This window comes from Canis lupus, chromosome 8, assembly GCF_003254725.2.
Source record: "Canis lupus dingo isolate Sandy chromosome 8, ASM325472v2, whole genome shotgun sequence".
Lineage (NCBI taxonomy): Eukaryota > Metazoa > Chordata > Mammalia > Carnivora > Canidae > Canis > Canis lupus.
This window is the reverse complement of record NC_064250.1, coordinates 50,048,415-50,073,714: the sequence shown is the minus strand read 5'-3', so window position 1 is coordinate 50,073,714 and position 25,300 is coordinate 50,048,415. Positions and strand designations below refer to the sequence as shown.

At 45.7% G+C, this 25,300-nt stretch overlaps 2 protein-coding genes across 14 annotated transcripts in view; both read right to left on the bottom strand.

Moving 5' to 3' along the window:
- TMEM63C (transmembrane protein 63C) overlaps positions 1-3,348 on the bottom strand; it is a 130,638-nt gene extending 127,290 nt beyond the window's left edge. For all 7 annotated transcript variants that reach the window (XR_007412730.1, XM_049113747.1, XM_049113746.1 and 4 more), the window contains exon 1: positions 3,220-3,348. The gene's annotated coding sequence lies outside the window, so the exon portion shown is untranslated. The remainder of the gene's footprint in view (positions 1-3,219) is intronic.
- Positions 1,789-22,119, bottom strand: CIPC (CLOCK interacting pacemaker). Of its 7 annotated transcripts, none has more exons than XM_025442930.2 (4): positions 22,097-22,119; positions 14,343-14,530; positions 8,550-8,719; positions 1,789-5,368 (listed from the first exon to the last, which is right to left on the bottom strand). In XM_025442930.2, the coding sequence occupies exons 2-4, from the start codon at positions 14,476-14,478 to the stop codon at positions 4,475-4,477; spliced, it is 1,200 nt and encodes a 399-aa protein (XP_025298715.1). In that variant the 5' UTR covers positions 14,479-14,530; positions 22,097-22,119; the 3' UTR covers positions 1,789-4,474. The 7 variants fall into 7 exon arrangements, with proteins under 7 accessions (XP_025298715.1, XP_025298712.1, XP_025298714.1 ...); XM_025442927.3 differs by lacking the exon at positions 22,097-22,119 and adding an exon at positions 21,585-21,731; XM_025442929.3 differs by lacking the exon at positions 22,097-22,119 and adding an exon at positions 21,448-21,582.
- Between the last annotated feature and the right edge of the window lie 3,181 nt (positions 22,120-25,300).

Below are 25,300 nucleotides of genomic sequence, written 5' to 3'. Positions count from 1 at the left end.
AAAATAAAAAATAAATAAAATCATCTTACCAGAGCACTAGGGACCCACTTTGTAGGCACCCCAGGTTGTTTTAAATCTGCTAATTTTATGGCTTACCTGTAACACAGCTAGAGATTTTTCAAATGGTGAGGCCTGGGAAGAACTCTGGGGAGAACCAGTTTGAATCCTTCGTTATTCAGCCAGAAGGAGTGATGTCTACAGGGGCTAAGTGACTTACCCAAAGCCACCCTGTTTGTGAGTTAACAGAGGGGACACGGGTCTTTAGACCCTGTCGCACCAGGCTACAACCTGCTGGGATGCCATCCACGAGGTGGATCAAATAGGCGTCCTAGGCAGACAAGTATTTCCCCTGGACAGGAATCAGTCCAAGGGGCTGGGGCCACGAGCTCAAATAACCTCGCTCACCTTAGTCTCTCAAGGTCCACTTTTTGTGGTCTGCCTCTATGTATGCCACTTCTTATGGGAAGATGGTTCTCAATTTCAGAAGGGGCCTTCTCTAGCCATCTTGACATTTCATCTAAGTGGTTGTACAGCCATACATTTTAAAGTCACTTATAAAATTGTGTAGGACAGAAACAATGCTGTTAAAAATCAGACTCTGGCAACCCTCTAGGCCTTTAAGTGAGGATAAGCTTTTATTTTTCCAGCATCTTAAAAATCTGGGGAGGAAGTGGCTTGACTGGCCTTGGGGAGCAGGGAAGAGCAGAGCATTAGGAATCAACTCTAAGAAGCAGAGTAGAGCACCTGGGTAGCTCAGTGGTTGAGCGTCTGTCTTTGGTTCAGGTCGTGATCCCAGGGCCCTGGGATTGAGTCCCCCATCTGGCTCCCCGCAGGGAGCCTGCTTCTCCCTCTGCCTATGTCTTTGCCTCTGTGTCTCTCATGAATAAAATCTTAAAAAAAAGAAAAAAAAAAAAAGCATGGGGTGGGGGGGAAGCCTAGAGCTGTACTTGCTAACGGCCTCCATGATAGAACTTCATTTAATGTTGCATGAATTTATCTCAGCAGACAACTGTTATTCCCAGACAACTGTGAAAGTGTCAGGTCAGAAGAAATCGTTGGATTGTATCCACCTCTCACCCCTCTCAACCTACCCAATAATAAACTTCCAAGATGCTGGGGAACACTGGACTCTTCGTTTGCCTTAAGATTGCCTGCACTTCAAGTTCACACCAGTTCAGTATCTAATCCCCACATTCTCAAGTGACCTGAGTACATCTGTTTGAAACTTAAACACACTTGAGTCTTGAACATGGATGTTGGGGTGCCAACACCCCACACAGTTGACAATCCATGTATAGGTTTGGACTCCCCAAAACCTTAATTCTAAAAGCCTACTGTCGACTGGAAGCCTCACCAGTAACATAAACAGTCAATGAACACCTATATGTTCTATGTATGATAGACTGTATCCTTACAATTATGTAAGCGGGACGAAAGGAAAAATTATGAAAACCATGAGGAAGTGACATGTGCGGCACTATACTGTCCTTATCAAAAGACTTCCATGGATAAGTGGATCCATTCAAACCCATGCTATTCAAGGGTCGATTGTACTTAGATTTTTTTTTTAACTTTAAAAGATTTTATTTATTTACTAATGAGAGATAGAGGCAGAGAAACAGGCAGAGGGAGAAGCAGACTCCTGGTGGGGAACCCAATTCAGAACTCGATCCCAGGACCTGAGGATCAGCCCCGGACGGCAGACGCTCAACCAGTGAGCCACCCAGATGCCCCCTTACTCTAGATTTCACTTAGTATTTTTAGCAGTTACAAAGCAAAAAGGCCAAATAGTTTTCATGTAAGTGACTTTTATTTTTCTCTGACATTTCACAGTCAATTTCTACAAAACTTCATACTTCCTCAAAAGAATTCACATTTGGTAAATAAATCTCTATCCTAAAGAATTCATAGCAGGAAAAACACTTCAATATATGCACAAGAGTTAACTTTTCTGTTGAAGGAATCATAGTAAAGTCAGACAATACTATAATCAATAAAAAGCCATGAGTGTAATAAATTACAAATGTTATTAAACTCCATTCCCATAACTAGTTCCATGAGCAGCTTTTTCTAGATGTGTCTCACCACTGCCAACCAGATCTGCCAAAAGTTCTCTTTAAGGGTTGGTCTAAACTAAGAATTGCTTCTCACTTTCAGAAAACAGTAGCTCTGCCACAGTATTTCATATCAGATCAAATCATGCTCGCTAAGACCATCACTACTTACAGCCTTGTGCAACCAATGGAGATCCTTCTGGTCTACTCCGAGGTTCCTCCATTTGCTGATCTGGCGTCTGGCCCCAAATGTCTGGGAGCTTCAGTGGACCTCTTCTTCCAAGAACTAGCTTCCCTTTTTGGCTTCATCTGCTTACAGCTCCACTAGGGAAAGAACACCCATGCTAACAGCCTAGAGAGACTTCCAGCACTAAGTCACACGATCAGAGAAGAGCCGGGGAGGTGCTGCTTCTCCCTGCCACTCAGCAGTGAGGATCAATGGTGGCTTTCATCATCTTTTACCATAACAGGAAGGGAAATGCAAACCTTAGTCTAGGAAGAAGAGTCCAAGAGGCTTATAGCTCCACAGAGGGTTTTTCCGATAGAATAAATTTGGTTCTCAGCAAGTATGTTCAGATTTTTGACACTCAGTAAGACTCATGACTGGCGCCCAGGCTGTTCTGAATGCACCTGTCTCTGCAGCTTTGCTGCCAAATACTTTCTGCCAAAAAGGAAGCTTCCTAGCATGGTGCACAGAGCGGAGCTGTCGTAGTACCACACAGATTCAGGGGAGGCACAGGGAGTGGGCCAAGAGAATATTCAAAGGAGCTGAGAGTCTGTTTAAAGACACATTTGCTGGGATTTTGAAACTCTTTCAGAAAGCAAATGGCAGGTAATAATTCTGCACTGATCAGGACACGGCAGAGATTTTACCAAGCTATTTCTAAATTGGTCATATCTAAATCATACATGTCTAATAACAAACTCTAGGCCATCTGAAGCCTTGAAATTTAAAAACTATGTTATAGTTCTAACTACCAGGTGAAGGTGAGCATTAGCTTCTGGCCTTGGTAAAATTTCAAGGACATTTTTCTTTGCAGAAAAGATGAAGCTGGTCATATAGAATTTCTTATTAAGGTAATTTGTATGGAGATTTTCAAGAGGATGAAATGTTTAAATGAGATTAAAAAAATCTGATATGGTACTACTCAGAAATCCCATTTACCTTTACCATGAAGCTGAAAGAATGGGAATCATCTGGGAATTCCATCACACTCTCCATTTCTAGATGAACTTCAGAGAACCAACACTACACCTCTGGCTTTGCTGCCGACATCCAACGCATGAAGGAAACACGAAGACTCTGCTCCACAAGTGCTCTGCGTCACTATGACATGTGACAAACAAAAATTTTGGATAGGAAAAGAAAATCAGTATGAAGAATGGTTTCCAATATTCTGGGGACTTCATAACCTCAGGATGGTTTTAATTCAAAATTTATCAAACTCAGTAATCGCTTCTTTCCTCTTTTACAAAAACAAAAGGGGGAAAAAAGGTGGCAGCAGAGAGTTAATTTACATTCTCAGAAACCATGAAGCTATCTTTTGAGATTTTCACACATAAAACAGGTTGCATTGTTTCAAAAAGGTGGGGGGGGGGGGGGGGGAACGACAACAGGAAGCATAAATTTCCAGAATCCTCCAGCTCCCAACCAAGAGATGCTGGCCATGTCTACTTTCTTCTAAGTCAAAAAAGCAATTCAGCAATTGTAATTCCAGATGGTACTGAATCCATTCCATACTTTAAAAATCTGAAGTATTTTGACTACCAGTTTAAGTGAAATCTGGCTTGTGATTTAAGTGTTAAGAGTTCAATGGTGCTACTCTCCTCTCGACTTTCCAGTTTAGGAAGACAAAGCATCACATGATTAAGCGCTTGTACCCTTGGCCCAACCTGTGCCTGAGGCATTTTGGGTTTTGCCCAGGTGGCACGATGCCTTGTGGGATGCAAGCACACCTCGTATTTTCCTCTGTGACTAAGACGTTCAAGGGAAGATCTACAAAGGGATGCTTATGTCACTATGTCACCTACTCCCTGGCTTGACAGGTATCACTCCGTGTGCTCCTCCCTGTCACTGTACCCTTGCTCACAGTGAGTGAGTGGGATGGTGGGAGGCGACAGCCAAAAGAGCCCCACACAACCATCTCTCCTGCTTTGCCCTGTGACCCATCAAAGTGCCTGCAGGCTAAGGAAAGGGGACTTGAGAGTGCTCCGAATCTGAGGTCCTCAGAGGAATGGAGACATATGTAAACTGTGCACAGACCACATGGTTAAGATTGCAGCCAGGTACTGGCTTGTGGCTTCCTAAGTGAACTGCCCAACACTTTAAGTGTAGAAGGAAAAGCTTTGGGAAACAGGAGTAAAAACAGCCAAAGAGTTAAAAAGAACCACTCAAGTAACAGGAAACTATGCCTTCTGGGTTACATGTCTGGGTGGTCAGAGAACGCTTCTAGGTCACCGCCGGTATGACCAGACCCTGATGTTAAGGATGCCTGTAGCTTGGCCCACGCCTGAGGAGCCCTGCTCTTGGTGGCCTCTATAAACAGCTGGGTCTGCTCCTTTAGCTGGTCTAGCTCCACCTGAGTTGCCTGGTTCTGACGAATCAACTCCTTGGTTTTCAGAGTGATCTCCAGCAGACCAGATTTGTGCAGGACCACCAGGGTATTCTGAAAGCGCCTATGCTTGCTCTGCCGCTGCTCGGCGAAAAGGTCGGGGCTGCGGCAGAGGTGCTCAGCAGCCCACAGGGGTGAGCTGTAGTTGGCTGCCAGTGGAGAGAGTGGGGAGCTGCTCTCTAAGCCGTGCAGAGTGCTGTCTGATGCACAGACAGGGCTAGCGGGGGATGCAAAGGTCAGGCTGGGGGCTTTAGCCACGTGGCTGCTGGACACCGGCTGAAGAGTCTGTGGACTTCCACCTGCCACCAGTGAGGGCACACCTTGCAGAGCGGAGTCCTCGGCAAGCTTGGCGCCGGGTGGTGCCGGCGCTGGGGGGCTGGGGGACACGGCACCAGGCTTGGTTGGCTCACTGGAAGACAGGCTCGGCCCAAGTCTCTCAGTACAGACTTTCTTCTGCATCCCACTTTCTCCTCTTTCTTCTGGGCTGAGGGAAAGGCCCCTTTTGCCTGGATGGGGGGCTATTTTCGTATAAGAATTTAGAATGGGCAAGTAGTTCCTGGAGTCTGATTTCTTCTCGCCAGTGTGACACGGGCTGACAGGAGACGGCACGGGTGGATGAAGGAACAGGAGCTGTGGCTGTGCTGAGATCACTTCGAAGGAGGGCTGGACAGTCCACGACTGGAGCTGGGATGAGCTGCTGCCCTGCAAATAAAGAAGAGCAGCACACTGCCATTACCTGCCAAGGGGAGAGGCACTTGAAGCCTCTGTCAGGTGCCCATCCCTCACATATGGGGTAGCCCTTCTCAAGAACATGACTGCAGAAGTGGCTTGAAAATCTGACAGAGTCTGGTATCAGCAGTTTGGGTTTTTTTTTTTTTTTTTTTTTTAAACCTTTCTCAGGAAAAGAAATTGTAGATAGGTGAAGTAATGACACAACTGAGTCAATGAAATATGGACAGTTACGATGTCCTGACCTGTTAAAATGTGCTCATCTCAAGACTATAAATGTGTCTTTACAACAAAGTCTGTCTTTATTTAGTTATATCTGTGACCTCTTTGGATTTTTTTTTTAAGATGTATTTATTTATTTATTTGACAGAGAGAGAATGCACAAGCAGAGGGAGCAGCAGGCAGAGGGAGAGGGAGAAGCAGACTCCTGGTGAGCAGGAAGCCCAATGCGGGGTTTGATCCTAAGACCCTGAGATCATGACCTGAGCTGAAGGCAGATGCTTAACTGACTGAGCCGCCCAAGTGTTCCTGAAAGGACTTTTGGTTAGAGAGTTACATATTGCTGGGGCCCCTGTTTTTGGGGTCAGTGACGCCCAGTAACCAGAAAGCCATTCAAGCTGACAGTGCTTACATGGTGCTTACTGCGGGCGGGCACTGTGTGTGAGATAGTTTATGTGGGCACTCTCATTTCATCTCCCTAACACCCATGTGGAATTATACCATTTCCTTTCATAAATAAAGATATTGAGGTTCAGAAAGTGGAAATAACTTGCATTAAGTCTCCAAGCTACTAAGTGGTGAAGCTAGGATTCGACCCTTGGTCTGAGCCTAAAACCATCCCAACCACTCGCTACACTGCTTTCATTATGTTACCCCTCAAATATACACTTTTTTCTAAAAGTATTGATTCAGATGGAAATCTAACAAAGAAGGGCATAGTTACTTATCCCTAATATTTAAAAGCCAGTCCAGTTAAAACCTAGACCCAAAAATATGCATGTAGATGACGCTAGGAAGGGAGAATCCAACAGAGGTTCTAATCTCCAGTGGGGTCATTTAAGAAAGCTATGGACTTGCTTCCCACATCTGCACACCATGCTGCATACACTTCAGCTTCTTGGACGCCTGGCTAGGAACTTTAGCCCAAATTCAACTACAGTTTATCTGTACAAAGGCTAGGATGACCCAGAGAGCTCATTCTGGAGCCCAGATGGTGTTCAAACACACCCGGGCATATGCATAAGCAAGCAGTGCCAGGCCCAGCAACCACACTTCCTTGTCAGAGATCCAAAATTAAGGGTCTTTTGAAGCAGAGATCAGCCTAGCCTACTCTGTCAGGAGTAAAACTTCAGTTTTCAGCAAAACTATCCCGTTAGTCACTTATGCCATAAGTGACAAGACTGACAAGGCAAACAGATCCAAAAACTCACTCACTGAGCTCCCAAGATGATTTCAGTGCACCGTTCTTCCCAATGCAGCTGTGTGCCCACTGCCCTCATTGATACTTAGCTTATTTGTTCTGATTATTAGGTTCGACAACATATTATATCTGAGAGAACACAGGTCAAGAATTTCGGCTTAGATAGGATCTCAGAATCATTTCACATAAAGCCTCCACATTAAAGATGAGCAAACTGAAGTTCATAGTCGGGTAATTATGTGCAAGATCACATAGTCCAGCAGCAGAGGGAATCAGACCCTCCAAAGAAAAACACCTAAAAGCAAGCAGCAATAATCAAGACATTACACAATAGGCAGGGATTTTTTTTTTTTAAAGCATACAATTATTTTCATTTTGGAACGTGCTGGATTCTAACATGTCTGAAAACACAAAACTCCTAGACTGCTCAGCTAGGTCAGCCTCCTCCCCCCCCCCCGCCCCCCAGCTCCCAACAGAGCCTGGAGCCCGGCAGCCCTCCCAAAGGATCCTAAGGAATGCTGCTTTGCTGGAAAAGCCTCCTCACTGCTCAACCCTCAGCCCTCAGGAGCTGCCAGCCTCGCCTACAACAAAGAAGGCACATAAACAGACAACAGAAGAGAGCAAGAAGAGAGAAGGAGAGGAAGGCGGGGAGAAAAAGAAACCCCAGAAGCAAGGAGCAAACATGGGCGGGGGGAGGGGGGACCTGGACGATCTACTACGGGCTCCATCTCATGTCTTTATCTCCTCTCTTTGTTTCAATAAGGACAACTATGCTTCCAGCTGAAATGTGATCTGCCAAGTAAAAATCTTCAAGTTCTTTCCCCAAAGTCACTAGGTTGCCTTGTTGAAAATCAGTTTGTGTTCCTCTATAATAACAAGGTAAACAGTTCAGACCTTAGGGTTTCTTGTTAGGCTCTCGCCATGTTCTTCTTCTACCTAAGGTGGGAAGGTCAACAACACAAAGCCACATTTTCCAGCTTCACTAGCTGCAAGCAGCCTCATCAGTGGACCCATGCGAGAACTGATAGGCTTTAGAGCAAAGAAGGGTGAGGTTACATGTTCTTTAGGCAAGTTCACATGATTGAATTCTCTACTTCCACACAATGGGCTGAGCTTACATTTTCATTTCTATGTCTTCTTTTCTTTCATATCCAGACAATAATCATGTAATATGCATAGTTGTGTAATAAAGCCTGAAACAGGGTACTTTTCAATTCCAAAACAATGTCATATGGACTCTACTGGGATAACTGTACCTAAACCAAAGAGCTGCTTTCTCACTAATGACATGGCTTTGAGAGAACATGGAAGTTGTCTCTACTTCTCAAATTAATACATCCTGCATTTCTCAATTCAAGGGCAACTCAAGTTAAAAAGAGATTCTTTTATTTCTATCCTCAGTTCTGCCATATGTTGGAATGCAACATTAAAAGTTACGACATTCCTGCTCCTGACTAGAGAATTCTGAGGTCCCTTTGGATGAACCAGGAACACAGAAATAGAGGAGTCCTACTGTCTGGAAAATGGGAACATGGGTCATGATTATTGTAGTCCTTTTGAAAACACTGTCAGTAGCTGAAAGGAAACATCATCTCCCCCGGACAGAAGGAGGCATCAGTGTGGTTCCAGTGGTCTGCTTCTAAAATCTCTCCTTGACGGAGAGGGAGAGGCACTGTACAGGAAGCTCAGACACTTTAATGTGCAGACACATTAGGAGACAGTAGCCCTCCTCACCTGTTTGACCAGCACATTCTTCATTACAACCATCGGGGACAGTGCCGGGAAGGCCGTGCCTGCAGTCTTGGAGTTTTGCCTTGGCCTGTCTTCTCGGCTCCAGCCTAAGGCGCTCAGCATGTCCTCGGATTCCATCTGCTCTGCTGAGCTCAGACACTCTGAGCTCCCATCTGGTGGGCAGAAGAATGGTCAGTTCGCATAGGATCTAGGCTAGGGGCTCCTAAGCAGATCTTCTAAGGAGTTAACAGACTTCTCGGGATGGAATGGAATGGAACATTTGTGATAGGTGGTTTTTGTGAATTTTTCTGAATGGGTCTTTAGCTTTCATTGTATTCTCAACCAAATACACAATAACCCCTCCTACCCCAAAAAATTATGAAGCACTGCCCTAGGACAGCAGACTTCCTTTCTATCTCTATTACAGACAAAAACTTGCATCAGTTAGGTTTTTGTAAAAGTCATCATCACCAGTCTACAGAAGAAACAGATTGAAGGCTTCAAAGTTACATCATTACTTTCAAGAATCTGTCGCTGAAAGGGGAGGGGACTGTGTGTGTGCCGTGGGGCAGGATGAAGACCTGTAGAAGGGCTGGGCACCACAAGATAGCATAATAAAAACAAAACAAAACCAACCTGTAAACCTCAAAACATGCATCCATGATGAAATTTAAAGAGCTCCATCCTAAATTTGTTAATTGTACAATTCTGGGTAAGATCATCAAAGCTGAAATTTAAAATGTAGGGAACCCTGGGTGGCGCAGCGGTTTAGCGCCTGCCTTTGGCCCAGGGCGCGATCCTGGAGACCCGGGATCGAGTCCCACGTCGGGCTCCCGGTACATGGAGCCTGCTTCTCCCTCTGCCTATGTCTCTGCCTCTCTCTCTCTCTCTCTCTCTCTCTGTGACTATCATAAATAAATAAAAATTTTAAAAAATAAAAAATAAAAATAAAATAAAATAAAATGTGTCTCTATTACCCCCACCTCCACCCAATACCTCCAACAAAGGAGGTGCTGATATCCTAAATGCATGCTGAGCATGCCTCCTGGGGATCCTGCCCCATGAGAGATAGAAAGATAATCTCTGAGGTGAAGAAAATGAGATTTCCCGATGTGAAATCCATACAAAAAGGACTTAATTAGCTACCTGCCAGAGTAAACCAAGAGACTGCTCTAACCCTGCTAGAGAGGAGTCTGGGAATACACTAAATACTCATCAAGAAGCTCAGAGTAATTTGGCTTAGGCAGGATAGAAATGTGACCATAATTTAAATGAGTCTGTCAATACTTGCATTTAATCAGAATCTCTGGTGATGCTTTTCAGAATTTATAGATGTTGGGGGTCCTCCCTTCAGTCTACTGAACCGATTGTCTGGTGCCCAGGCAGGTGGATTTTCACAAAGCACAAGTATTCCAAATGTGCACCTCTGGTGAACAGAGCTAGAAACAAAGGACCTCAGAAGCAAAATGCATACCTAGTGCATGGATCTTGATTTCTAAATGCCATTCTGCCCAAAAAGAAAAACAGGGATCCTTGGAGAAACAGCTAGTCCAATGCAAGTCTTTGCCAGTGAAAAGTACATGATGAGCCTGAACTCTTATTGCCCCAGAAAGCAAGGAAGTGCTCAAACACAAATGGGGTCAAGTAGAAAAGTCACAGGAACTATCTAGAAGGAGCTCCCACTGGCCAAGTTTGGGACAGTCTGACTATCAAAAGAATTAATGATATAGCACTGACAAAGTGAATTACAAAAGAATTCCACAATTCCATAGTGGTACTCAATAAAGGAGAAGGAAAAAGGAGAAAGATGTAACATCAAGAGTGTAGTATTCTGGCAAAACGAAAATGCTTATCCTGATCTAATAATGGGGAAACTACCAGAAAAATTCAAAGAGTGAGACATTCTACAAAACAACATGCCTAATTCATTCAAAAATGTCACTGTCATTAAAACAGAAAACAGAAGGAAGAAGGGAAGGAAGAAAAGGCAAGGAAAGATGAGGGCATTGTTCTAGACCAAATCAGACTGAAAAAGACAACTGAATGAAACACACAATCCTCAGCTGGATCCTGGATCCAAACAAACTGACAAAAAAACAAACAGCTAATAAAAGACATTACTGAGACAGTGGGGAAAATCTGAATACGGACTGTGGCTAATTAATAACTATATTGATGTGAAAATTCTTGGTGACACTGATGTAATCATACAGAAAACATCATTCTTTTAGGAGATTCGTACTGACGTATATATGTTTATATATATATAAGAAATAGAAACAGGTGAAATAGAAATAGAAACCTCAGGGATCCCTGGGTGGCGCAGCGGTTTGGCGCCTGCCTTTGGCCCAGGGCGCGATCCTGGAGACCCGGGATCAAATCCCACATCGGGCTCCTGGTGCATGGAGCCTGCTTCTCCCTCTGCCTGTGTCTCTGCCTCTCTCTCTCTCTCTCTCTCTGTGACTATCATTAAAAAAAAAAAAAAAAAAAGAGAGAAAAAAGAAATAGAAACCTCAGAAACAGGTGTGTATGTGTATTGAGAGAGAAAGCAATATGGCAAAATGGTATCACTCAGTGAATCTGAAAGACACCCATGATATTCATTCCCTTTTGTATAGATTTGAAATTTTTCAAAATATAAAGTTGGGAAAATAATTCAAATGAGAAAAACCACCTTGGTTTTACAAATCCCATCACACTCCAAGGTAACAGGCACTGATGAACTCACTCGCTGGCACCTGGCCCAGGAGTGGCCAGAGGCATTCACTGGGGCCACTTTCTGGGGCATAATGATTATTTTTAATCCCACTTTATGTTTGAACAACACAATGCTTCTTAAAGAACTTCTACATAGAGAATAAGGCAACTATCAGAAAAACTATCCAGACTTTGGGACATACTACAAAACAAGTGGCCTGGCAAGGCTGAGGTTGTTGGAAGGAATACCGAAATGTCGACAGACTGGAAATAATCGGTTACAGATAATGTTTAGTTTCTTCTTTGCATGTTCCTAAATTCCTAAGCTTCTACAATGAGCATACAATTACCTTCATGATATGAAAAACATGAAAAACATGATAATAAGAGAAAAAAGGAGAGACATTAGGCCTACAATGGTTCCCAAACCAGTCTGATCACAGAAATCTCCAGAGACACTTGTAAAAAGCGAAACCTGCCTTTCAAGCCCTCCCCCAGACCTTTGCCATCACAACCTCTCAGAGAGGAGTCTGGTGATCACTATTTTTTTTTTTTCATTCTCCCTCAGAGAATGAACCCTGCCCACACCTTGATCTCAGACTTATAGCCTCCAGAACTGTGAGATGATAAATTTGCTGTTTGAGCCACCCAGTTTGTGATACTGCTATGGCAGTCCTAACAAACTCATACACCACCCTAACCAATAAAAGTCTGGCTAGAATAACCATGGCAATATTCTTACCACTCAGATAACAGGAACTACATGTGTATCCATGTGCCTACCCAAACTTCTGCCATAATCTTGGCCCAGTCCCTGATGAGTTTGTGCCAAAGGTCAGTATATACGGAATGTCAAAGCAAGGGAATCTTGTGGTTGCCCTATAGAACACCAAAAGGTGTGATAGTCATACCAAATGTAGGTTTATTTTAGTCCTCACACAGAATATTTTCACTCCAGTGCAGCAACTGTGAGCATCTCAGCCAAAGTGTATTCGCCATCATTGAGTACTTCCGATCAATTATTGAGTGAATAAATGAATAAATGAGGTGGATTTGGCTGACATTAACCTAAACAATTTCATCAGAGCTTTCCACTAAGAACTGGGTTATCGTGTACCAGTTCCAGAAAGGTAGGGGCCTCTGGAATCACACATCCCTGGGTTCAAATCCCAGCTCTATTGGCCAGTTGCATGAACTTGGAAATCATTTAATCTTTCTTTTTTAAAAACATTTTTTAAAGTTATTTATTTATTTATTTATTTATTTATTTATTTATTTATTTATGAGAGAGAGAGAGAGAGAGAGAGTGTGTGTGTGTGTTCGCGCGTGTGAGTGAGGAGGGAAAAGAGCAGAGGAAGGGGGACAAGCAGACCCTGAGGCAGGGCTTGACTCCAGGCTCCATCCCATGACCCTGAGATCATGACCTGAGCCGAAATCAAGAGCTGGAGGCTTACCCAACTGAGCCACCCAGGCGCTCCAGAAATTATGTAATCATTCTGTGCCTCAATTTCCTCATCTCTAAAATGGGGAACATAATAGTACTTTCTTACAGGATAGTTGTTATGATTAATTTTATGTGAACTATGTAGCTTGAAGTGCTGCAGTTGGTTCTTACCAGCTCACAAGGACTGATAGTGTACACATCTTTTCTAATTCCCCAAATCTTCCCATCCCCATATTTGGTCACATTGTAGCCTGAAATTAATTGGTCCTGGTGAAAGTATATGCACCATGGAAACTGGCAAACATTATCTACCAGGAGCTGGCTTCCCAGCCAGCCATTGGTTATGCAGAATTTATATGGTAAATTCTATACAAATGTCCACATCATTATTATTACTCAGTGGGTCCTCCAACTCCCTTGTGAGTTTGCGAAGGCATTCTGCTAATTAAATGATAACACTGATGATATTCCTTTGGCAATTGATGACCTCAGGGGAATCAGTACATACCTGGGTGGTGGTGATCGTTATTTTTAACAAGAACCTCAGATGAGCCTTATGATGAGTCAAGCTTGGGAAACAATGCTGAGAGAGAAGAAAAACCCAAAGGGCTAATAAATTGGCCCTCCTTCCCTGGACTGTCCTTATTCTAATCCTTCGATTTGCTGGTGCTCTGTTTCTCTCTGAGCAACAATCTATTTATAATTTGGCTTCCCATGCAGGATGCCTACAGGGAGAACACACACCAATCTAGGGATAAGAGAACTCTAATTTTCCTAACAGCTGCATTTCTCACTATAAATTAATAAATCAACAAGATGGATTGATTAGTCTCTGTGAAGCTGGATAACATAAATCTTCCTCTAGGAGGGGGCTCCACTCTCAGGATGCTGACCCAGCCAGAATTCCCTGCCATCATCTCTCTGCATCCTCTCAGCCAAAGACATTGACACTAGAGCCATCTCTAAGCCATTACCCTCAAACCTGGAAATAAAAGTGCCCAGGACAGTGAAAATTGAAAGATTCACTGTGTAGGCAGCTAGCCCTTTCAGATAAGGTCTAAAACAAACTAGCAAGGGAAACTGAAAACTGTTCTACTTTCTTGTCTCTAATAGATTTTCAAGTTTGGAACCGCACTAGGGGTCCCACAGTCCAAATACAAAATGCACAGATATGCAGGGATGTGTTGTGGAGGGAAATGTTTTTAAACATTAAAATTACTTTTTTTTTTTTTTTTAGCAAAAAACAGTTATCTTAAATCATATGCTACTTTGTTTCATTTGCTACAGGGTGACAGTATGCAGTAGTACTTTTTTTTCCAGCCATGTAGCTATTCCTATGAAAAAGGAGCTAAGACAATAGGATTACCAGTACTTAAAGATTTTTTTTCCAGTAACAACTTGCAACAGTTGGAAACAGAAGATTGAAAGTTGAGAGAGTCTGAGTTGAAAAGAGATGTCAGATCAATTCCTTCAGAACCAACCCCAGGTGACTGATGGGAAGCCCACCATATGGCACCAGAATTACCATTTTAAGAGATCAGATATTTATCCTGTACATGAGAGCTTCCCACGTTTATCACACAAATGAATTTTAGGGAGGACGTTTTTCAGGCAAATCATTCATTGCAACATGGAAGGAATAAGGTGTTTTTAACCTGAAAATCCGGAGTCCTTGTCTGATTCGGCGGCTGCCATGCCGAGCTGACGAGCCACCTTCTTCATCTCTGTGCCTTTGCCCAGTTTGGCTGAGAGTCTTCGGGGGCTCTCTCTGGATGGGTTTTTCCTCTCCATCTTTTACGGGGCTGGAAGTGGATGCATCAGGCCTCCTTTCCTCTGGATTGCCCTGGGAACAACAACAATTACGTAAGAAGACAGTGCCTGGAGAGCTGACACAGGTGATCCAGGCGGTGAAGAGGGTGAGGGCAGAGAACACTGGCCTCGCCCACTTCCTCGTATTTTCTCAGAGGCCTCGGCTTACATGAGCTTCCACTTTGCTACACAGCAGAATGGTTTCTACCCAAAAGGAGGTTCACTGTCCTCTCCTGCCCTCAAATTCCATTACAAATTCAGGGCATACAAACCACACTCAGTGGAAGCTTTGTAAAGTGCTAACAAAGGCACACTTGATTAGGCTTTTTGGAAGGGGTAACTCACCCCATGCCCCAAGGCAGGGAGGAGTGGTGATGCCCATCTCCGACGAGGCTTGCCTTCCCAGTATGCACTGGCAGACTCTGGACTTAGTGCCAACTCCCACAGTATAGTTGCTCAAATTAACCTTTCACTTCTTTAGATGAAGTACTGAACAAAGTAAACACAACTCATATATGCATGTTCCATTTTGGCTTAAAAAGAACTTTCCTGCATAAATAAGATCGTGTATAATAGTGCTTTGATTCTATACAAGTCCACACACAATATTACTCTGTTAATGTCCTCCTCGGTTGCTATTCCATTTTACAGAGGAGGAAGTTGAGGCTCATATAAGTGACAGCCATTTAGAAATATTTATCAAGGGGCACCTGGGTGACCCAGTCAATTAAGCGTCTGTCCTCGGCTCAGGTCATGATTCTGGCTGGAGTCCCGGGATCAAGCCCTACATTGAGCCTCCCATCAGGCTCCCTGCTCAGCAGGGAGTTTGCTTCTCCCTCTCTCTCTGCCCCTTCTCCTCCTTCCCCACTCATGTGTGCTCTCTCTCTTACTCCTCTCTCAAATAAATACTCTTAAAAAAAAAAGAGAAATATTTATCAACTGCCCACTCTGAAGCAGGCATTGTGCTATTGTGCTGTGCCAATACAAAATGCACAGAAGAGACATGGTCACTACCTTGCTGGAGCTTTGATCTAGAGAACCAGAAAGACATTAATCCAGTAATCACACAATTACTTAATCACTATTTTTGATAATAGCTATGAAGGGAAGGGGCTAACAGTCGGAGATGGTGAGGGAGGGCTGAGCAAGGGAAGGCTTTCCTGAGGAAATGCCATGTAGCTGGATCGGAAGTTAGCCTGGGGGGGATGGGTGGGACGTGGCCACATAAAGGCCCTAAAGGAACAAGAGTTTGAAACATTCAAAGAGTTGGGAGACCAGGGAGTCCAGAGCACAGTGCAGGGGGGGAGGGGGGTAGAAGGCCATGCACTTGTGCCTAGAGAGATTGATGGGGGCCAAACAGGCAGTGCCTCATAACCCATGATCGGTCAGCATTTTATTTTATTTTTAAAGATTTTATTTATTCATGAGAGACACAGAGAGAAGGGCAGAGACACAGGCAGAAGGAGAAGCAGGCTCCATGCAGAGAGCCCGATGTGGGATTCGATCCTGGGTCTCCAGGATCACACCCTGGGCCGAAGGCGGCACTAACCCTCTTAGCCACCGGGGTTGCCCTCGATCAGCATTTTAAAAGCATTTTGGATGCTGGACTGAAAGTAAAGTGAAGGGAGGTAAGAGAGGCACTGAGATCACTCAGATACTACCACAGTAGCCAGGGTGAATTAAAGTTGTAGCAGTGGAGATGGAGAGAAGCGAACAGACTGGAGATCTATTCAGAAAGAAGACTTGATGGGAATTGGTCATTGCATGTTGGGAGGTAGATGGTGGTACCATTTCCTAAGCTAGGCAGCCCAAGAATTGCACAGAGGGACTGGGTGGGGTGGCTAGGCTGGTCCAGTCTTGGCCATGTAGAGAGAAGTGGCCGTGGGTCATCTGAGTGGAGACGCTAGGGAGACTGTCACATGTACAAGTGGGGAGCCCAGAGAAGTTAAAGAAGCCTAGACTTGCCCCAGTGACACACCTTGTCCATAGCAGATCCAGAATTTGGCTAGCAGTGAAAAGAATGAGACAAATGAACCCTTCAAAGGGCTGGCAGAGGCTGAGAACATTCTACATATTTTAACAAGGACATCTGAATCCTGTGGAATGGCAGTGGTTAGGATGGCATAAGACCACAAAGGCCATTGCAGGGATAAAGAGGACAGGAAAAATGGCAAGGGCAATGAAAACTGGGTAGAATTCATATGTTGAAATCCTAACCCCTAGAGAGGATGGCATTAGGAGGTGGGGCCTTTGGGAGGTGCTTGAATCATGATGGTGGAGCCCTTGTGAATTCGATTAGTGCACTATAAACCAGACTCCAGAGAGATCCCTTGCCTCTTCCACCACAGGACTGTGAACATTCTGGGACCCAGAAGACGACTGTGCTCATCCCCTGATCTTGGACTTCCAGCCTCCAGAACTGTGAGAAATACATTTTTGTTGTTTATAAGCTACGCAGTCTGTGCTGTTTTGTTACAGCACCATGAATGCACAAAGATATTAGATATAAACAATGCTTGGTGATGTTTTAATTCACAGTCCACTTGCGGCTCCATCCATTCATCTTTCTGAGTGGAGCGAAACACGAGCTCCCTGCCAAAGGGCACTGTATCTGGAATACCCTGAAATGCCACGTCTGAACATTTCCCTAGCAGAGGATCTAGTGAAGAACATCAACTACTCCAGAAGCAGAGGAGCAATTTAAGATAAAATTAAAGACAAGGATGTTTACGAGCAATCATTTTGCTCCTACTTTTCATACAGTAGAAGTGGACTAAAGGGAAATCTTCTTTTCTTTTTTTTTTTTTTTAAGATTTTATTTATTCATGAAAGACACAGAGAGAGGCAGAGACACAGGCAGAGGGAGAAGCAGGCTCCATGCAGGGAGCCTGATGTGGGACTCAATCCCAGGACCCCGGAATCATGATCTGAGATCACGCCCTGAGACGAAGGCAAACGCTCAACTGCTGGACCACCCAGGTGTCCCTAAAGGGAACTCATCTGAATGAGACTGAATTTTAAACACAACTCCAGGGGCACCAGGGTGGCTCAGTCAGTTAAGCATCTGCCTTCGTCTCAGTTCACAACCTCAGGGTCCCCGGATTGAGCCCTACCTCGGGCTCCCTGCTGAGTGGGGAGCCTGCTTCTCCCTCTCCCTCTGCTTGTTACTTCTCCTGCTTGTATGTTCGCTCTGTCAAATAAATAAAATCTTAAAAAAAAAACAAAACACAACTCCAAGTAAAAACTATTTGGACCATAACTTATTCAAGGGGACTGGCTTCCCCGCTTCAGTCAGTCAAACCACTCTTACACAGGTCACAAGTTAAGTACCATGTGCACAAGATACACAATGGCACTGTGCAATCTTGCATAGCACAATAGAAAAGTGATATCTCTAGTGGGTAGCTATGATGTTTGACAGCATGAATAATCCAGTTGAAAAGGTAGACCTGGGAGGCCCAGTGGTTGAGCATCTGCCTTTGGCTCAGGTCATGATCTTGGGTCCTGGGATTGAGTCCCGTACTGGGCTCCCCGCGGGGAGCCTACTTCTCCCTCTGCCTGTGTCTGTGCCTCTCTCTGTGTCTTTCGTGAATAAATAAAATCTTAAAAAAAAAAAAAAAAAAAAGTAGACCGAAATGTAGAACTGCATCTCTAATTTAATCAGGATCCTTTTGTATGGAACCCAACAAATGTGCATAGTTTCATTTTTCTGAAGTAATACCATGGAAAGTAAACCCGAAGCTTCTTCAAAATGGAAGGAGATGTAGCTTGTAGATGGGCAATGAGACTTATTCAAGTCTGACCCTGCTGTTGATTTTGATCAGGAAGGGTAGCTCATGTTAGTTGCAACTAATTGAGCACTTGGCAGAGTTCCACATTACCTTACTAGAGATGAATTATTTTACAGGTATTTTCGATAAAGCACCCCAGTTTGGTCTATAATCCTTTTGAAAAGACAACGAAAAAGGTCTTGCTACTGTTACTGTTACTGTTAGTGTGGTCAACGGAACTACAGAAGATATGTAGGAATTTTCTGGCTCATTGAGAATGTGCAGGACAATACTAATTGTGGAATCAAAACACAAACATTGGCCAATAGGTTAAAAGGAGAACAGATGCAAAAATGTTAAGCCCCAGAAAATTGGTGGCAGCTGGAAATAAAGAATGCATAATCCACTTTAGAACAGCACACAGGGGAGGCTGGGTGGTTCAGTCGTTTAAAAATCTGCCTTTGGCTCAGGTCATGATCCAGGGGTCCTGGGATCGAGTCCCACGTTGGGCTCCCTGCTCAGCAGGGAATCTGCTTCTTCCTCTCCATCTGCTCACGCTCTCGCTCTCTCTCTCAAATAAATAAAATCTTAAAAAAAAAAAAAAAGGCAAACTACTTTGGATGTGAAAGTGACTAAAAACATGGAAGCCTCTGTCCTAAGTAGAGTTCTTTTTAAGCCTTGGGAAGGTTTCCATGGGATGGGTAATGAAGGGCTACATCATCCCACCTTGACCTGTCCTCTCTGAGAGGAGAGGCACTGCCTTCCTGGGTGTGGCATTGGGGACGTCAATGAGCCAGTGAACAACAGATCCACTCATGCACAGCGCCACGTGAGGCCCATGACATGAGACAAGCACGCAGCGGGGGAACTTACTACCACCGCTCTCAAATCCAAGGCCCGTGCAACCAGCAGTCTGAAAACCTTAAGATTTTTTTTCCTCTTCAATATTATTTTACATTGAACTTAGATGCTCATAAGCTGACTAGCAGTTGGGAATGGGTTACTGAGCTCTCACCCACCATGCCATCTCCTGCTTCCTGGCACAGACTGGAAACCACTAACGCACCCTGCTTTACAAACATCTGAGGTCCTCACATGTCTGACTTTCCATTGAAAGGACTCCAGCTTAAGTACCCTTAGACTGTCAGAATCGACCCTAAAGGGGCCTCTTCTAAATGCAACCGTAACACATTGTCCAAAATGTTCCCAGAGGGAAGAGTACACATGAAACTCATAATAGAAAGTGAATTGAGGGTGACCTGGGTGGCTCAGCGGTTTAGCACCACCTTCGGTCCAGGGCCTGACCCTGGAGACCCAGGATCGAGTCCCACGTCGGGCTCCCTGCATGGAGCCTGCTTCTCCCTCTGCCTGTGTCTCTCACGAATAAATAAATAAAATCTTAAAAAAAAAAAAAAGTGAATCGATAAATACAGAAGTTTATATAAATAAGTATAACATAAAATTCTAACAAGTGCTCCATAGCACTTGGATCTTCTATTTTTACACTCCTTACATTAGGGTCTAGTTATTTGTCTCCTCAACCTCAAGAGTTCTCTTTTTTTTTTTTTCCATCTTTGCAACCTCAACCCTGCACAATTAATATGTGAGGTCCTCAACAGAATAATACATTCCAACAAATCTTCTGTCCTGCTGAGTCTCGCTGACAGCAGAGCAGCTTAGCTGTCACCGAAATACCTGAACAGCTTGAAGGTCAAGACTGCATTTCCAAACACCATGATCACCTCAAGATCTAACTTCCAGGTCTGGTCTCCTGTGAGAAACAGGTATCTCATCTACCCCTTATTCTAAGGTGAAACCTCAGGGGTAAATCCACCAACTGAATTAAAGGTTGTCTAATCCACAATCTTTATGGAGATTTAGGCTTCTGATAAAAGGGAGACCCAAGGTTTACAAGGAAAGGATCTGAAATGCTGCTCTCAGATCTTTCCTTTTATAGACACTTGGCAACTTTCCCAAGAGCTCAAGTTCCCTTTAAAATGCATCACGTGGATAACATGCGTGCATGGACAGAGGTGTGAGGTGAAAGCCCAAGCAGAGGCTTAATTACAAAAAAAGCACAAGGCCATAAAAATTAAGACCTTACCACCCAGAAAATCATGAGTAATCCCAGCTAGAATTATAAATACATTACTGGCTTTTCCCTGAAGTTATTTTCTCCTGGTGTCCATGTGGGAGATACCACTCGGGGGAAATGTCTGTGTGTGTTAACAGAGGGAGGACCCCGTCCCCCAACCTAAATCTCAAATATTCATCCTCCCCTTTCACATCCACTTCCATTCTCCAACTTGGCTGCAAATTTATGTCAAAGATCCCAAACCCCGATTCCACACGATGTCCTGTTTGGAGGACCAGATATGGCTCCCTCCATTCTCCTCTTTCAAAGAGGAGATAAGATCAGAGAAATTCTCCAAATCCCCAGCTTCCCAGAAGGGTTCACAGTAACAGTGCCCACCTCCCCGTTCGCACCAGCCCACGCTGCATCTGTGCCAGACAGTAGGAGCACCCTCCAGGCATCCACCAGCCTGCCAGCTCAGCAGGGCAGAACTGGGCAGACCCTAGGACTGTGCTGTGACTGGCATACCACCAGACTCCCGGGGCAAACGCCCAGGCAATGTGCACTGCCAGGGCTTGGGCAATAACAGGGAGCCCGGCTGCGGCCTGTGCCCTGAGCCCGGCTCAGAACTACCCGAACCTCCCCCCACTAAGCACTAACTCCTCACTTGGCGCTGCGCACCTTCTCCCCCCACCTCCCCACGCGCTGGCACCATACCTGGCAAGCTGGCCACCCGGGAGACACAGCCAGCCAAGTGGGTGACAGCAGGTCTCTGCAAAAGGCAGCACCCCTGCGTCCCGGGCCGAGGAAGGGGCCCTACGTGCACCCCCACCCTGGAGGCGCGGGGCCCTCCCCGCGCTGCCAGCCCCGCGCCCGCTCACCTGCCCGTTCCCCGCGCCTCTGCTCGGAGCCCCTGGAGGCCTGCGGGCTCGCCGCCGCCCGCGCCCAGCAGACCCAGCCCAGGGCCCCGCCGCCCCGGCCGCGTACCCCACTCGCTCGGCACGCTCGGCCCCCGGGCCCCGCCGCCTCCTCGCCCACGCAGCCGCGCCCCTCGCAGCCACCGCAACCGACTAAAAGGGGGACAGACGCACCGCCCCCTGCTCCCACCTTTCGGCCCTCCGTCCCCCCAGAGTCTGGCCCTCTCTTTTGCCCACGCCGCTTCCCTCCTCTCCGCTACTCCTGCGCCTTGGCCCACGCTCCCGGCGCGGACCCTCTACCCCGGGGCCCAGCCCTCCCACTCTCACCTAGGGCCGAGGTCGCCTCTCCACGACCGGCCCCGCGGGTCAGGCGGCGCATGCGCGAGCCCGGCCCCGCGGCTCCATGACAACCCCGCCGGCGCCGGGTCTCGAGCTACTCCCCACCCCCACCCCCACCCGCGCGCCTCCCGCCCATTTCTCCTCCCTCCGCCTCCGCGGCGGCGCTCTCCGGCCACGTGACTCGGCTCGGAGGACCCGGCACCATGGAGACCGCCGACGGTTCTCCTAGAAGGGCCCCGCCCCCCACCGGAAGGCGAGGCGGGACGCCTCTCAGGGAGGCGCGGGCGTCCCTAAGAGGCCTACACTCTCTCCGCGGGAGGCGGGCGTCTCTATGGTTGGTTCCGCGGGTTCGCCGCCATTTTGTACAGGGTTAGGGTCAGGGTCAGGGTTAGGGTTAGAGACCCCTCCCCACCCCGCCCCCTCCCCCAGCGCAGAGCCGGGCGGGCACGGCTCCGAGGCGGGGTTTGGAGGAGCCACGGGGGGCCGGGCGTGGAGCGGACCCGAGCGGACGGAGGTGGCCGAGGGAGTGGCTCCCGGTCTGTACGCAGGGACCCCCGCGGGCCGGCGGTGCGGACGGGCCTGCCGGCGGGCACGTGGGACGGTGGGCGGCGCGGCTGGGCTGGGCGGGCGGGCGTTCCCAGCCACCTGGAGACGGTGGTGCACGAGGCAGGGGCGCGGTCGGTGCTTCTGTCGGTGGCTCCGCGTCGTTGGACGCACGCTTGCTTGCTTTGCCCCCTGCGACCGCGCGAGCTGGCGGGCTGTAAGTGGGTACGGGTCACAGCGAGCACGCGTGTACAGAAGCTCAAGGAAAAGGGGCCGGGATCACCTCTCCTGCATCCGAGCAGGGAGGGCTCCTCATTAGGAGACGGTCCTTCTAAGGTGCATGCACAGGGACCGACAGGTGGAGGCGACTTCTAGAGCTGCCCTATCTAGTCGCCGCTTAATCACTAGCGATGGTTTATTTTTTAAAGATTTTATTTAGGGCAGCCCGGGTGGCTCAGCGGTTTAGCGCCCGCCTTCGGCCCAGGGCCTGATCCTGGAGACCCGGGATCGAGCCCCGCGTCGGGCTCCCCGCGTGGAGCCTGCTTCTCCCTCTGCCTGCGTCTCTGCCTCTTTGTGTGTCTCTCATGAATAAATGAATGAAATCTTTTATAAAAAATTACAAAATTTCAGAGATGACTGGGTAGCTGAGTCGGTTAAGCCTCTGCCTTCAGTTTAGGCCGTGATCCCAGGGTCATGAGACTGGAGGCCAGCCCCTGACCCCTGCTAAGCAGGAAACCTGCTTCTCCCTCTCTTTTAGCCAATCCCAACCCACCCCCACCCCCACCCCCGTGCTTGCTCAGGCTCTAGCTCTCAAAAAAAAAAAAATATATATATATATAATATATATTATAAAAATATATATTATATATTATAACGTATATATTTTTATATTATAAAAATATATAATATATATGTTTATATTATATATATATATATTTAAAAGAAATCTAAAATTTCCAGCGCCTCATTTGCACCAGCCTCATTTCAAACCCTCCATGGCCACGTGTAGCTAAACGGCTACCTTATTGGGCCTCGCAGATGATAGCAGCACATTGCCAGTATCACAGAGTTGTATTCCACCACCGGATCGGGATCACGGGTCGGGGAGGAAATCGCCCCGTGTTGGTAATCCGAGCCTTTTTAAGCGCTGCTAGGTCATGGTTAATCACGTTAGTCCTCTAGACACAGATAATGCTAATGCATTACTCCACATCAATGTTTTTATTAGCCTAAGCCCCACCAACAAATAATAATTGAATGCCTACAGCGTGTAAGGCTTTTGTTGAGGGGATGGAGGGAGTGAAAACAATAGTTAACAATTATCAAGTAATTAAGATCCAGGCAGCTTTAACATGCATTCTCTCACGATGCTTCTGCAAATTTATGAGGTTGGTGCTCCTATCATTTGTAGTTGACAGATATGAGAGCAATGAGGTTTATGCTACTGATGACACAAACTACTAAGTCAGAGATCTGAACCATTAACCATATTGCTTCTTTTTATGGGGGGGGGGGACAGAATAAAACAGTCTTTGTCTTCAGACACCTTAGAATCTGATATGGGAAAGACATGCTCTAATAAACTATGTGAGAATGTTGTTAAGTGTCAGAGGATTCTGACCATAAGCTAATTAATAAAATCAAGGAAGAAAAAAAAGAGCCTTCAGTTGTTTTTTTGTTGTCGGAGAAGGAAGAGAGCAGAAGGTAAAGCTTTAAGGACAGATAAAAGTTGGATTTACGATAATGGAAGTAGATGAGGGCATAATGCATACCAGGCAACAGGGAATCAATGAAATAAGGCAAAGCGTGAGGATTATTTTAGTCCCCCAAAGGTGCAAGTAAACCAGACTTACCTTATTTTACCTGTTTTATGAGCAGACATTCATGCTGCAGCAATAACTTGAACTTTAAGGACAAGTTTGCTAATGGAACCAAAATCAGACCAATTTAATTTGACAGGTGTGATTTTTGTTGAGTATGGATTTATATAACTAATGATATAAAATAAGCAATTCGGGGCAGCCCTGGTGGTGCAGCGGTTTAGCACCGCCTGCAGCCCAGGATGTGATCCTGGAGACCCGGATCGAGTCCCACATCAGGCTCCCTGCATGGAGCCTGCTTCTCCCTCTGCCTGTGTTTCTGCCGCTCTCTCTCTCTCTGTGTCTCTATAAATAAATAAATAAATAATAAATAAATAATAAATAAATAAATAAATAATAAAATCTTTTTAAAAAATAAAATAAGCAATTCATAAAAACAGGTAATTTTTTAAATGAATAATATTTTTATATAGCTAAACCAATGTAAAAAATTTTCTTCCTGGGATCCCTGGGTGGCGCAGCGGTTTGGCGCCTGCCTTTGGCCCAGGGCGCGATCCTGGAGACCTGGGATCGAGTCCCACGTCGGGCTCCCGGTGCATGGAGCCTGCTTCTCCCTCTGCCTGTGTCTCTGCCTCTCTCTCTCTCTGTGACTATCATAAATAAATAAATTTAAAAAAAAATTTTCTTCCTGGCTTTGTTCATTTGCCAGGGTTTGTAAATCAGCATCTTTGTTGATGGTTTCCTTGGTGCCATGACTTCTTTCATCTTTACTGTCACGCTTACATTTAGGCTAAGGTTCCTATGAGGAGAGTGGGTATCAGAGCACAATGTCTTCTTGCTGAAGAGTCCTTTCCAGTTGGAGTTCTCCGTACCCCTTGTGTTCAAGACTCGTTTTGCCACCACCACTGCCAGCAGGGGGAGACCTGCTCCCTTAAATGCTACACTCAAGGTTTTGCAAATTGGCTTCTTTTCCTTTCTCCGGCCCTGGAATGCTGCAGCATGGAGTCAGAAGCTGCACTTCCACCCAGCCTACTTTATTAAGCTGTTGACTCCCTTGTCCATATGAAGATTTGCATTTCAGTCCTGCACAAGGATGCCAGGAAGAGTCAACCTTGTGTTCAGTTTCGTTTGAAGATATTTTCAAGTATACAATATGGTCTATAATTTAAAACACTTGTAATTAATTGTCTAATACTTATTTTAATATGTAAAGTTGAATTTAAAGTTAAAATTAGCTTAGAACTATTTTAAAGTAATTGAAATAGAGTGAATAGAGTGAAAGTATTCAAAAGATGAAGTTTCAAATCCCTGCTTCTATCAATATCATTTTATAAAATAAGG

What these genes read in the sequence shown, in the direction of transcription:
- CIPC (XM_025442930.2), bottom strand. Translation starts at nt 14,478, where the DNA reads ATGGAGAGGAAAAACCCATCCAGAGAGAGCCCCCGAAGACTCTCAGCC. An exon ending in CAAGGACTCCGGATTTTCAG is followed by an intron (nt 8,720 to 14,342) that starts GTTAAAAACACC and finishes TCTGCCCACCAG; the next exon opens with ATGGGAGCTCAGAGTGTCTG. An exon ending in AGAATGTGCTGGTCAAACAG is followed by an intron (nt 5,369 to 8,549) that starts GTGAGGAGGGCT and finishes CTTTATTTGCAG; the next exon opens with GGCAGCAGCTCATCCCAGCT.